The sequence below is a fragment of the Triticum dicoccoides genome, chromosome 4B (genome assembly GCF_002162155.2).
Source record: "Triticum dicoccoides isolate Atlit2015 ecotype Zavitan chromosome 4B, WEW_v2.0, whole genome shotgun sequence".
Classification (NCBI taxonomy): domain Eukaryota; kingdom Viridiplantae; phylum Streptophyta; class Magnoliopsida; order Poales; family Poaceae; genus Triticum; species Triticum dicoccoides.
This window is the reverse complement of record NC_041387.1, coordinates 46,119,202-46,133,260: the sequence shown is the minus strand read 5'-3', so window position 1 is coordinate 46,133,260 and position 14,059 is coordinate 46,119,202. Positions and strand designations below refer to the sequence as shown.

The following is a 14,059-nucleotide window of genomic DNA, read 5'->3' as shown; positions in this document are numbered from 1 at the left end:
TATTTGAGCTTTGACATGACATAATCAATGCTAGAAAATGATGCCGTGGCTTCGACTCATCAGCTCCCATTTTCCCGGTGACAATTATCATGCTTGATTTATCCGGCAAAAGAAAAGGAGATCACGCTTGATTTGTGCAAAATTCTGATCTACTCCGAGCAGCTCGGACTCGGTCGGTCAATCAACTTGAGCGACAACTTTTTTTTTGAGTGTGGAAAACCAATTTTATTCATGGAATTCCACAAGCAGTGGGATACATCTGGGGTCATGTGGGGTGCCAAGCCAGACATGGCGTCCCGGGCCCTGACTTAAATAAAACTTAGCTAATCTATGTGCTTCATAATTAACAGCACGACTCTCGAAAGTAAAAGAACATTGAAAAAGGGAAACTTTCAGATTGATCTCGCTTATGATAGCTCCATATTGTCCTCTGGTTCTCCTTGTAATGTCAGAGACCACCTGTTGGCAGTCCGATGCCACTATAAACTGATGGATCCCGAGATCTTCGGCGAGGGCTAGTGCCTCCCGACACGCCATTGCTTCCAAAGTCGCCGGATCAGTGACTCCTTCAATCACCAGCGCCGAGCTACCGAGATAACTTCCCCCTTCGTCCCTGCATACTGCTACTGCAGAACCTCCTGTTCTCCCACGCACTCCGGCGTCCACATGTATCTTGCAATAGCCTTGTGGCAACTTCTTTGGTTGTGTGGCTCTTTGCACCGAGGCCGACCGACTCATCCTTGTTTGTTCCTTCTTGCCCTTTAGGGTTCCCAACTCCGTAATGAAGCTCGTGATGAAGCCGTGTGTAGCGTGGGGACTTTGAAAAAATGACTCGTGGTTACCGCCACGAGGACAAAATCATCGTGAGAGAACGATTCCATCAGTGTGAATAGCCACTGTTTCGCCTTGGGCTCGGTAGTAGTTATGATTTTATGCGTGATCTCTTCCTCCATAAGTGCCCAAACGCTTCTTGAGGGGGTGCATTCCACAAGCGAGTGCCGCCATGAGTCCCGTGCGCCACACAGTCCGCATTGTGGGGAATCAGCCATGTGCCGGTGAGCACGCACGTCATTTGTCGGAAGTGAATGTTTGGCAAGCCGCCATAAGAACATGCGTACTTTTTCTGGAACCTCCGTTTTCCACAGGTTTTTCCATGCTCCCTCCTCAGGCCTTGTACTTGAAGGCCCCGGTCCCTCTTCTAGCCATGCTTCTCTTCGAGCTCTCGTCTGTACCAGCATGTTGTAAGCGGACTTCACAGTAAAATTACCATGTTTCTCATGATGCCAGGCCCAAAAGTCTGGGAGATTACGGGTGCACAGTGGGATCCCTAAGATCACTTGAGCATCCATCGGCAAAAACGTAGACTAAACCAGCTGTTTATTCCATGAAGCCGAATTACTCAATATCAACTCAGATACCCACGTTGGTGGACTGGCCGTTAGACATCCGTAGGGTTGTTTCTGTTCATCTCTGGGCAACCAGTTTTGTGGCCATATCGCTGTAGAGGTTCCATTCAATGGCGGAGCTATGTGGTGTGCTGCAGGTGCCATGCCCCCCCAGCCCATTAATATTTTGTAAAGAAACACTGTTTAGAATGACACAAACTAAGATAAATACAGTATTTGGCCCCTCCGCACAATTATATTTGGCTATTTGCCCCCTCAGTAATATCTGGCTAGCTCCGCCACTGGTTTCATTACCGATTCTCTTGATCAGACCGAGTTTTAGAGTGTCCCTTCCTTCTACAACCGCTCTCCAAACCTGACTTGAGCGACAACTAGACATCAATTCCCTGGGGCCGTGTGGGGGCCGAAGGTGGGCCAACCTGGTTTTGGGTAGGTGTCGCAAATATAAATGCATTTGTGTGCCATGTGGCCATCCTGTTCCTGCACCTGGACCGCTGACTTCACCCCATGACCAGCGGCGAGGCCACCGGCGGCCTGGGCCAAGGCGGCACCGGGGATCGAGATGGATGCAGGAACCAGCAGCAACGTCCGGCGTGCCGCGACCGCCGCCAGAAGTCAGTCCTGATACGCGACCCCGGCGGCACTAATTCCAGCCGGCACGCACCACACCAGCAGTGCAAGGCAAGAAGACAAGTGCTCGTCTGCAGTGCATGTACAAGGCAAGAACTGCATATGCATGTGTAGTATCCTTCCACTCCATATGATCTCCCCGCCGCTTTCATTCATACGTGCATGCATCTACCAACGACCACGTACGGTCGGGCACGGCCCTGCCCTACCATGTGCCCCATTGCCGGGCGATGGACCCCGTAGCCCAGTCACCATATCATCACGAAGTAATCAAGAGCACATACAGGAGCCGCCACAGTCGGCATCCGTGGACGTGACGGCGCGCGATTGGCTTCCACTCGGTCGTCGAGGCGCAGGGGCAAGATATACATAAAATTCGCCCGACCAGACCAGTCACTCAAACTATACTTACTCGGATTGGCAGAGCGAGGCGAGGTGGGCGCTGGGCCGTCCACTCTGTCTGGAGGATGTGGACGCCGGCGGTGGCCCCGGCCCACGTCCACCTCAATACTCGAAGAAGAATGCAAGTCGAATATGACCTCCCCCCATCGGCCATCGATCACCAAATCCGTCGCAAGATCGATACACCGTCCAATTGCAGCTGCTGCTGGACAAAGAGCCGCAAGCCCATGTTTCTGATGCTCGGCCGTCATGAATTCTATTCAATTTACCGTTTCTGATGTACTGTACGTGCTTGTGCGCTGTGCGGGTGTACAGCAGATCCGGAGCATCACGTCCTGCTGTGCTGGACGATGTGATCAACTGAGCGGACAGGATTTATGTCTGCTCAGTGTGGTGCATTTTACTCCAGTAGCACCAATGACTGGCAGTACCCCGCTACGTACCAAATCCGAAACAGACACCAGCATCCTCCCACCAGCACGTGCAGTAGTAAAATGAATGTCACGCAATAACGTGCCGTCTTCGGCCCACGGGCAGGTGGGGACATATACTACTACTAGCAGTAGTGTAACTACTCCCGTGAGGCCGTGTGTTCTGTTCTGCGGGGCTAGAAAATCTCTTCGAATCACAGCTGCTCCGAAGGCGCGCAGTGGATCGGATTGGTTTGTTTCCCTCCCAAACAATGGAGTTGTTGAATCGGAATAGCACGCTTGGATGACGCGACCGACGGCGGTCACTCCAACCATGTTACTCCCCCCGGCCAACCGATGATTTGACTCTGTTCTCATTCATTCGTAATCGTCACAACTTCCTTTTATATTTCGTTGGGTCGACGTAATCGTCCGTGGTGCTACGTCGATTCAAAATGGGGACATGTATGATTAGAGTTGATTGAGTTAATTTAGACTCACAAAGGCGGCACGAATGTTCGATTTAGAATTGGCATGTGTCGCTGCGCGTTGGTACGAGCCGCGGCTGCCACTGGACATTGGCTATTCGCTCTCCACCCCCGTCACAAAACGATTTTCTATCTGTGGAGGAATTCTGGTTGGACCCCCGGGGCTGGGCGACAGTGAGACTTAGAGATTGTACTGCTTAACTATTGAAGACCTTTCACTCAAAATTTGAGTTGCTTAGCTATTAGGCCTTGTACAATGCAAGGTGCTTAGGAGAGGTGTTTGAAGAAATAAATCAGACTTTTCTTAAACACCGATGCTTATTTGTACATGTTAGACAGTTAATTAAGCATCTTTTCTGTAAAAATAGGCATCAATGCTTCAGAAAAATCCAGTTTATTTTTCTAAGCTCCTCCAGAAACACCTAGCATTGTACAAGGCCTTAAAAACCTCGAAAGTATACCTTGGAACATGGGTGCACATGTATCCGAATTGCAAAAGAAAGGTAAAAAGGTAACTTTTGTGACATCTAAACAAAACAAAGACTATATTAAGCTTTCTATTCACACAGTTCGTAGTTTCAATTTTGTCTATTTTGCCAACAATACAAGAAGTCAGTTTGTCGTGGAACTTTACACGTGAATGATACACTGGATAATGTTTGTTCCAGCAAAAGTTTCACAATTTTTACTTTTTTTTCTCTTAATCAGGTGCACCTACATCCAAATTCCAAAAATCCATAGAAGACCCTCACAAAGAAAAAAGACTATTGAAAATCTTTAAACTACCCGTTGGACTTAAAACTTCAAACCAGCAATCGTATCCTTACATAACATAAAATTACACACTTTGCTTAACGTTTATAAGCATGGAAGGCTCAAATTGATTAGTTAATTAATCAAGACATGTCCCCACAAAATAATAATCAAGACACTGTACCTAGTGGGCATAGGAACATCGAAGAGCAAAGATTTTGAATATATTAAAGATAAAATATGGCAACGTATACATGAATGGAAAGAGCGGCTTTGTCGAAGGCTGGGAAAGAATTCTTGATCAGAGTGGTCGTGCATACATCTCGATGTACGCAATGTCATGCTTCAATCTCGCTAAGCAATTTTGTGAAGGGATCAACATGCTCATTGTACGGTACTAGTGGTCCCAACAAAGATAAAGAAAGCAAATGTCATTGGATGAGATGGGAGAAATGACATGAGCGAAGAAGGATGGTGGACTTGGGAAAATCCACCCAATACACTTCAGGCGTCACCTATGGTCCATTCCTTCGTATACATTTCACTGCAATTTGATGTGTCATAAGAATTGTCATTCATTACAAAATCTCAATGCATATATTTTTCTTGATGACTTCATCCTTAAACCCAACCGATAATCTTAATAAATTGTCTACGGAAGTATGGAGGACTTTCAATGCCTCCGAGTGGCTGACCATCCCAAGCCCGCCTAACGTTGATTCTTCCGTAAACCTGTGATGGGAAGGGTTCCTCGCGAGTGCCTCCGAACGGAGCACGAGGGAGTGCAGTGGGATCATATGATATACTTGCCCCTGGAACATTAGGAAGCAGAGGAACCGCCGCATATGGCAAGAGGATGACCAACCGAGAATTGACAAACCTAGCATTGGCGGATATTTGCTTCCACATATTTGGTTGTTTCCTCTATCGTGAGTAGTCTGCATGTTGTGTAGATCAATGTAACACCCTCTTTTTCTCTAATTGGAAGGCAGTGGTCCTGTCAATTTCTTGAAAGGAATGCATTGTCTACGAAACTTTCCTTCAAATACATATATCAATGAAATAATAAGTCCATGGAGATTGTCATCCCTATCAAGCAACACATGGGGCCATGCACTTTAGCTTATCTTACACAAATATGTAAGGACTGGACTTTTAGTTGAAAACGCGAGTTTGTATTTTCATTTTTTGTACTAACTTTTCGAACGAGGGTTAGCCTAGCTTGTTATGTAGATGAGATTATTTTCTGTCTTATGCTTAGTTGTTTTACAAAAACATTGTACTCCCTACTTTCCGGTTTATAAGGCTTATCTCAAAATTTTAGTTTTTTCATTTTATAAGGGTCAATTTGGTTGTTCCCCATCACATATTCAGATTCCAAGGTGCATTAAATCATTACATGCAAGTATTAAGAGAAAATTGATCAATGCATGTACTTTATGCATACATGTATTGCAATTAATGCATTGATAAACATAATTTTTTAAGAAAAACAAGAGCATTAATTGGGTGCTTTTGCAAACTACAAAAAGTATTCCACCACTCACCATCTACTACCTTGGTTGGTGAGATTTTTGAATTAAGCCCTATAAACCGGAAAGGAGGGAGTAACACTCACGCATACTTTTTACAAATTTTGTAATTTATGATGATTGCCATCAAAGTTCACGGCACATCAAAACATGCATACTTAAAAAGCCTTCAACGTAAACCAATCATATCTCATAATGGTACGAAACAAAGCGGCGCCATGAAGGCGTGTATCGTGTGATGCATAGCTCCGACAAAGACTTTTTTTGGAGCTGCTAGCTTCCGTAAGGGCACCGCTCGAAAGAAAGTGTTGTATGTGAAGAGAATATACTCCGGACATCGAACCTAAAAAGAGCGTGGAATACCACGACAATATACTCCGGATAACAGCTTTTTTGAATGAAATCTAAATAAGAACGTGGAGAAATATACGCAAGGCAGACGTCAAGCACAAGCCACGGGCTAGTGTATTACGGCACGAAAGTTACGTGGAAGTAAAATCTGAGGCGAGAGAGTTTCTCTCTAGCCCAGTGCTTGTCCCCTAGCAGTGTATGCTCCAGGTAAACTCTTTTCTTTGTGTGTGGCCATTGTTACCATGAAGTAGATTTGTGGAAGCTCCCTCAGAAACAAAAATGATTTGTGGAAGCAGCCAGGTTGGCAACGTATCCGGCATGAACGGTGAGCTATGTAAAAAACAAATGAGATCCGCTGTCAATGAGTGAATGAAGGAAACGTTTTACCGCCTGCCATTTACGGCGCCGAGTCAAAGCAGTCCGAAAATACTCCCCGCCCCGCTGCGGCCAGTCCGTCGTGACGGAGCCCAGCAAGGAAGGCGACGCCAATTCCGCCTCCTCCTCCTCCTCCTCCTTCAATTCCCATCCACCCCCGCCCCGCCCCGCCCCGATCCCGCCCCGCCTATAAGATCGCCAGGCGGAGGCGAGCGCACGCCATTGCCTTCCCACCTCCCCTCTCTCTCGCCGCCCGCCGTGCTGTGCTGCTGCTCCTCGCCGGCCGCAGTCGTGCAGCGATTTGCTTCGCGGCCGCCAGTTATTACTCTTATCTGGTGGTTGCATGGCGTCCACGCCCGCGGGCCTCTACGGCCGCCTCAACAGGACCAGCACGCGCGGCTTCCTCGCCTACTTCGCCGCCGGGGCCGCCTGCGCCGCTGTCCTCGCCTGCTTCGTCGTCTCCTCCGCCGGCCCCGCCGCGCCCAATGGCGCGCCCCGCCTCTCCTCGCGCTCCGCGCGCGTCTGGCCCGTAAGCCCCTCCGCTCTGTCCTCCCCGCCTCCCTCCCTCGCACGCTCGTGTTGTGTTTGTCGGCTGACCTCTGTGTGCTGCGCGCTTCAGGATCTCGAGTTCAACTGGCGGCTCGTGGTGGCCACCGTCGTCGGCTTCCTCGGCTCCGCGTTCGGCACCGTCGGCGGCGTGGGCGGCGGCGGCATCTTCGTGCCCCTGCTCAACCTCGTCCTCGGCTTCGACACCAAGTCCGCCGCCGCGCTCTCCAAATGTAAGCCTGCTCGCGTACTCGTGGCACCCACAACCACCGCTGGCCCATGCGTATGACGGTCCGAGATGGATTCATTTGCTCACATGCGTGGAATTTTGTCTTGCTTGCGCGCAGGCATGATCATGGGGGCGTCCGCGTCGTCGGTCTGGTACAACCTGCAGGTGTCGCACCCGACCAAGGAGGCGCCGGTGCTCGACTACAAGCTCGCGCTGCTCTTCCAGCCCATGCTCATGCTCGGGATCACCATCGGCGTCGAGCTCAGCGTCGTCTTCCCCTACTGGCTCATCACCGTCCTCATCATCATCCTCTTCGTAGGTTCGTGTCCTCGGTACCTCGCTCCATCGTGCCGTTAATTAAGCTAGGCTCTGACTTTTCTGCTGGCCTAGCTAGCTCCCTTGCGTGTCTTGTCAGATCACTAAAGTGGATATGTTTTTGGCGTGATCAACTCCTTGCAGGTACATCCTCGCGGTCCTTCTACAAGGGCATCCTCATGTGGAGGGAGGAGACAAGGATCCTGGTTAGTTCTTGTCACATTGGCTCTGTTATTAGCTGCCGTAACAGGACTCTGTTCTGACAACTTCATTTCTGTTTCCCTTGTGGGAATGATTGCAGATGGAGACACAGGAGCGAGAAGCCCAATCCAAGTCTGACAGTGCCCCAAGCGATGGTAATTTTCATCATCAAACTTACAAGTCAATAGTCTTTTTTTTTACATTTTTTAACGTGGTGTTATGGCTCAACATGTGCAGTGGTTATTGATCCGAGTTACACGGAGCCTCTCCTACCTCAGTCTAAGCCGGCGGAGAAGTCTGGCCTGGTAAACCACAGATACCTGCCGGTTTGCAGTGTTCGTTGATAAGCTACTCTGAGGCTTTTCTGACCTGAACATATAAATAAGAGCGATTGGTTGCTGTTAGATCCACCTTTCGAAGCAATCACATGATTAGGATAGCTTATCTTTCAATGGTGACATGATTAGGGAAGTTACTTTAGTATTTCTGATGATTCTCTGGTATAGAGTGAGTTTGTTTGATGCCCTTAACATGCAAGAGAACAACAAACCCCCAAAAGTACAGCTTGTCACTATGTCCCTAATAATTGATTCCATGTTTTTTTTAATTCCAGGAGACTTTGATGTTCAATTTGAGGTGGAAGCATATCCTAGTGCTGCTGGCTGTTTGGTCATCTTTCTTGGTGCTGCAAATCCTTAAGGTCTCTTTCATATGCATCACAGCAGTAGTTCCGTACTTCTAATGTTGTCTAGTTTGATAACCTTTATGCCCTTAGCACTGATTGGATTTGACAATGACATTGTTGTTTATCACCCCTCCTTTCTCCCATAAGTACAGTAGCAAAGCACGTCTTATGTGATTCCATTTGTCATCTGTAAGGAGTGTCCATGGGCAATAATAGCTCTTGAGCACATGTACATATGTGATTCCATTTGTCAGCTTTTACTGCTACCTTCTTCAGTGCATGTTACTACCTCGTGGATCAGCTAAACTTCTGCTGTTCTGTTGCCATTTCTGTCTTAAGCTTTTCAGGCATACGTTTGCTGAAAGTTGTCGCTAATTTCTGTATTTTTATTTGCTTCTACGCAGAATAACTCCAAAACATGCAGCACTTTCTACTGGGTGATCAATATTCTGCAGGTGAGAATCACGCTGCAGCCTTACCACTACTTTCTCTTGTAGTGCTTTTTAATTAACAAATTAGATCCTGTCATGCCCTTTCCCTTAAGTTGTCACAGAAACCTCGAGCTCGCCGTTTTGCTTATGTCTGAGTGCATATCATTGCAAATTGCAATGGACATGCATATGTCTTTTCAAAACTCATGAAAAGTTTGGTAGACTTGCATGATTAGACCATCTATCAGCCGTTGTTAAGGGCCCCTTAACTTACACCAAACCTTAACTATTCTGTCGGTTGTACATTGCACAGATTAGGTGGTTGCAGTGCAACCTTTTTCTACCTGATACAATCTAACCACGTGTGTTGATTGATATAGGTCCCAGCTGCAGTAAGTGTTTTTGTGTGGAAAGCGGTTCAGCTGTGCAGGGAGAGCCGTGCTAGACGCATGAATGGTAACCTGGAGTGTGTCTGTGAAGCCAATATCGAGTGGTCGCCAACACAGCTCATCTTCTGCGCCTTCTGTGGCCTCCTGGGCGGTACAGTCGGTGGTCTTCTCGGGTCTGGAGGGGGTTTCATCCTCGGCCCACTACTTCTTGAGCTAGGGTGCATCCCTCAGGTATTTGAATCATTTTGTGTGTCATGGTTTCATTTCTTGCAGTTCATTTCAAATATTGTCTTGTGACGAACTGACGCAAAGGCGACACTTGAGGGTGTAGTTAGCCTCTCAAATAGGTATAGTACAAGTGTCATGAGTGTACGTTTTATCACTAACATGACACTGAGGAACACCAATTAAGCACTGTAGTTGAGCTTTTGTGTATCCTGTTTCCTGTAGTGTATAATGTGTCAGTGAACAAGACTGGGGAAGAAAGGTAATAATACAGTAGATATTTTCGTGTAGGTAGCCTGTATTTGTATCCCCACCAAAGATATCAGATCCCATGTTTTGAATTAGCATCAAAACCACGCATTACAATATTTGAGTTGGCTAATTTGATCACAGTATTATAGGCTTAAAGGATGACGAGTAAAATATACAGTATTATTTCAGCAGGCCAAAGTAAATTATATGCTTGTGATATAATAAATCAGTTTTCTTTTACTTTGTTAAGTAGGACTGCATCGTAGAATCACTCCTTTAATTTCTCAAATATTTCCATGTCAGTCTCACCATATTGTTTATGTCAAGTGTACCTCTTCGATTCAGAAGCGTTCTACTATCCTTCAGTTAGCTAGTGGTAGATATCTCCATCTGTAGCTATTTATATGATTGTCAGTATTCTCTAAGACATTGAATTCAGACAAGATATGTAATAGGTGTACTGCAGTGAAGTAGGACTACTATCTAGTTATCCCTTTTTTTAGGAAGTACCATCTAGATAAGTATATCTATGCCTTAGTAGATTTGACCTAAGAGGTTTTTTATAGCAAGCAGGCAGTTCTTTAATACAGTAGTTTACAGACCTTGTTTTACATGGCCCATTCCATGATCGTCCTTGTATTTTTGTCATCAAGATCTGTCTGTTTTTGTCGTTCAGATTTGATTTCGTGCAAAGCCTTAACCAGGCAGCATGTTCTCATCAGTCGGGTAGTGAATGGAGCTTTATTAGCCTTGTCTGTAACCAATGCTGCTCCCCTATAATCTGCATGTGGACACGATCTTGCAATCAGCCAAATTGGCAAGCGATAGCATTTGATATTGAGCTTGGCTGTGGTGACTAGGGAGTCGTACTGAACCCCATGTGCTATTTGTTGTTTGGTGGCCTACATGCGATGCTTTGATGGATGGAAGGTGTGTAGGCCAGTTTCCTTATTTGCGTAATTTTGCCGAGATCTAGATCTATTCAGATTCATTGCTGAATATGACATACTGGTTATTTGAACTGAAACTTCATAACCAAGTTGGACAGGGAATTGTCTTGCATTGTTCATCATCTTTAGGTAATCTGAATATTGTTTGCAACGCCACTTCGTTTGCTCTTGTTGGTATAGGATCCTTTACTTTCCTTGTTTCGATGCAAAAGTTCATTTATTAATTAATGAGCTATGGCTTTGATGTGCAATAGAAAATACTCCGTACGTGGTAAAAAATATTGCAAAGAAGAATACTGTAACTTGAGCTGTTTGTTTTTTACCTTTTTATACCCAGAACTATGCGATTTTGACCACATGTTCTCTTTGTTTGTGCCTTCCCAGGTTGCAAGTGCAACAGCAACATTTGTCATGATGTTCTCCTCGTCTCTCTCTGTGGTCGAGTTCTACTTTCTGGGCAGGTTCCCAATTCCTTATGGTAAGTCCATGGCTCCTGGATGCTGTTTGGTGACCTGGCAACCACTGCCCAAACTGATTGTTTAATGACAATGTTTCGTTGATTCCTCCTGCAGCTCTCTACTTGATCTTCATTTCCATATTGGCTGGGTTCTGGGGCCAGTGCTTGGTCAGGAAGATCGTGCATGTGCTCAAGAGGGCGTCGCTGATCGTCTTCATCCTCTCCTCTGTCATCTTCGCCAGTGCTCTTACCATGGGTACGGATCATTACTACTTTACCTTTTAATTTAACCAATCGTTCACCAGTTTAGCTAAAATCCAACCAAGAAAGACAGCAGGTAACGTTTGTTACAAGGTTATCTTTGAAAATTTCAAAACAAACACCGTCAAAAATAATAATCCAAACAAGCATCCATAGGCTAGTAATTGACACTGCCGTGAGTAACAGTTATCTTTGGAAGTACTAGTAACTACTTGCTTACAGAAAATAAAAAACTTTCTTGGACCGAACAAACTTGCTTATAGTATGATCTGAGAAGTCTAAATGCGTTTTTTCTGCCAGTTTTCCTAACGACGACATGTTGCTTGCTTCAGGTGTTGTTGGGACCGAGAAGAGCATCTCGATGATCCACAATCACGAATACATGGGGTTCCTCAGCTTCTGCTGAGTGAACAAACCAAGCAGACGACCACCAGACCCGGGGAGAACCCAAACCAGGCCAATACCTAATTGACCTCACCTCTCCCCCAGTCCAGTTAAGTCCAAGGATGAAATAAAAGAAGCCGTGACGCGTGCCCGTCGTTAGCTCCTCGCTAACCTGCAAGCACCTGCCCGGCCAAGCAAATTCTCCTAGTAGTATAGTGTCATGGTCTTGTGGCGCGGCGTCGTGCCGTGTACTGGATGTTCTTTTTTGTTGTGTTCATGTGCTGGTTAGCTCCTGGTTAACCTGCAGTGAAGCATTCGTCGTAGGGTTTACGCCGATTCATTCATGCGCTAGCTAGCTCTTGGCTGGCTGGCTACCTGCAAACATTGGTTGTATTGGGTGATGTAAATATATCAGCCGGCCAATTGGTTGCTGATTTGTCTATATAGCTTGTTTTGCTCCTATCCAGCCGTGGTCCTGTATGCATCACCTCGATAGAGGCATGGTTTCCTGCATTTCACTAAAAGGAAGAGAATTGCTTCCGAATTGATCTCATCCTTTATAATATAATGAAATTTTTTCTTTGTTCAGTAATAACTTAATCTTGGAATAAAACACTTGTTACCCGGTTAATCAGGGAGAATCGGGTGAAAACCTGATGCAGACATGCACACTAAGCCGTATGCATTTTTTTTGATCAAAAAAAGGCTCGCCCCTTCCGATTTTCATTACTGAAAACCAACCTTACAGAATTCATAGGACAGACAGCACAAAACAGGTTCGAACTAATAGCATGACAATTAAAACCGACCAAAAGGGCCAACACAGGCCGCAGCCAACCAACAACCTGAGCATCAGCTAGGCCCAGCACGAGCAAAGTCCACCAAACACCTAACAGAGTCGTCGACATAATAACTAGTAACTAACATGCACCAAAAGACTAAGAACAGCAGCAGAAAATGAAGATGTCGTAGCCGTTCATCCAGGGAGTCTTGCCACATTGATCCGTCACCCCTGCCCAGCTGTGTACACCTCATTTGCTACCCGTTCTAGTACTCTTGCCCCCAGTTTCAGCATTTTTCTCGGTGGCTCCTTTGTCTGCAAAATGGACCAATCAACCAACCATTGAACCATTAGTTTGATTATCTGAAAAGGATCATTAATTCTTTTTCTCTAAAAAACAATTGCATTTCTACTTTTCCAAATTGCCCAGAATAAAGCAGAAACCCCAATCATCACCATTTTCTTGTCTTCTTTGTAAAATTTGCTAATCCATCCCCAAAAAACTCTTTAACATTTAAAGGAATGGTCTTCAGACCACAAACACATCTGACCAAGCTCCAAAGCAAAGAAGCCGCAGAGCATGTGAACAGTAGATGATCGATAGATTCATCTTGTCCATAGAACACACATTCTTTCCCCCCTTTCCACCCTTTTTTGAGTAAGACATCCCTAGTCAAAATACTCTTCTTATTTACTAACCACAAGAAGACTTTAATTTTTGCAGGAACTTTGATTTTCCAAAGGTATTTCCGTGGAAATTTCAGGCCTGACGTAATCAATTCTTTGTATAAAGATTTAACAGAGAATTTTTTATCAGCAGTGAGGGTCCATTTGATCTTATCTTTTCCCCCATTCATTTTAATCTTGTCACATCTACTTTTTAAAGCATTCCACAACTCTAGAGTTTCTCCATGCAGTGTCCTTCTAAATTTGAAACTCTTCCATCTCTTTTGGATGGCCTCATATACAGTAATTTTGTGATCAAAACAAATGTCATATATTCTAGGATAGGCATCTTTTAAGGGCTTGTCATCCACCCAAGTTGTTATGGTGCTGCTAGAAGGAGGGCGCGAGAGGTCCGGCCGAGGGACTTTTTGCCCACGGCCGGGCAAGAGGGAAGGGATTTCCTTCTTAATTCTTGCTTGATTAGATTGATACATCTCCTCTCTTTATATAGAGAGGTTTACTTGACTCCCAAGCAAGGCTTACTTGACCCCTAAGCAAGCAACCCTTATCTTTAATTAACCCTAAGACTAACGGGCCCATTAGGCCCATTACGTACTCTAACACTACACCCCACCTGGACATGCAGCTTGTCCTTGAGCTGCAGCCTAACCAACTTATAACCATGACTCGACGCAACACAAACCTAACACCTAAAAACAAGCCTTTTACATCTCGGCTTGTGTTATTACTCTCAACCTGAAATAGACTGGGACGCTATTTTGGACGTGCACATGTACATCCACTTGGATCCCATGGACACCACCTGGACAAAAGGAGTGCATGTGTATGGCTGTTGGTGTGCACCGCACAGGGGAAGAATGAAGGGCTTGCGGTGGAGAATGACGAGGAGGGGTGCGTCCCCCAACCACCGATGTCGCAG

At 45.8% G+C, this 14,059-nt stretch overlaps 1 protein-coding gene across 1 annotated transcript; it reads left to right on the top strand.

The window, feature by feature from the left end:
- The first annotated feature begins 6,552 nt into the window (after window positions 1-6,552).
- On the top strand, window positions 6,553-12,134 carry LOC119294904 (sulfite exporter TauE/SafE family protein 4-like). Its single transcript, XM_037573189.1, has 12 exons — window positions 6,553-6,876; window positions 6,967-7,126; window positions 7,241-7,441; window positions 7,582-7,643; window positions 7,739-7,793; window positions 7,876-7,943; window positions 8,252-8,338; window positions 8,728-8,778; window positions 9,135-9,374; window positions 10,955-11,048; window positions 11,143-11,283; window positions 11,621-12,134. Exons 1-12 carry the CDS (start codon window positions 6,691-6,693, stop codon window positions 11,692-11,694), a joined length of 1,419 nt encoding a protein of 472 aa, XP_037429086.1. The 5' UTR covers window positions 6,553-6,690; the 3' UTR covers window positions 11,695-12,134.
- Window positions 12,135-14,059: the final 1,925 nt, after the last annotated feature.

What these genes read in the sequence shown, in the direction of transcription:
- LOC119294904 (XM_037573189.1), top strand. Translation starts at nt 6,691, where the DNA reads ATGGCGTCCACGCCCGCGGGCCTCTACGGCCGCCTCAACAGGACCAGC. An exon ending in CATCATCATCCTCTTCGTAG is followed by an intron (nt 7,442 to 7,581) that starts GTTCGTGTCCTC and finishes AACTCCTTGCAG; the next exon opens with GTACATCCTCGCGGTCCTTC. An exon ending in CAGGTTCCCAATTCCTTATG is followed by an intron (nt 11,049 to 11,142) that starts GTAAGTCCATGG and finishes TTCCTCCTGCAG; the next exon opens with CTCTCTACTTGATCTTCATT.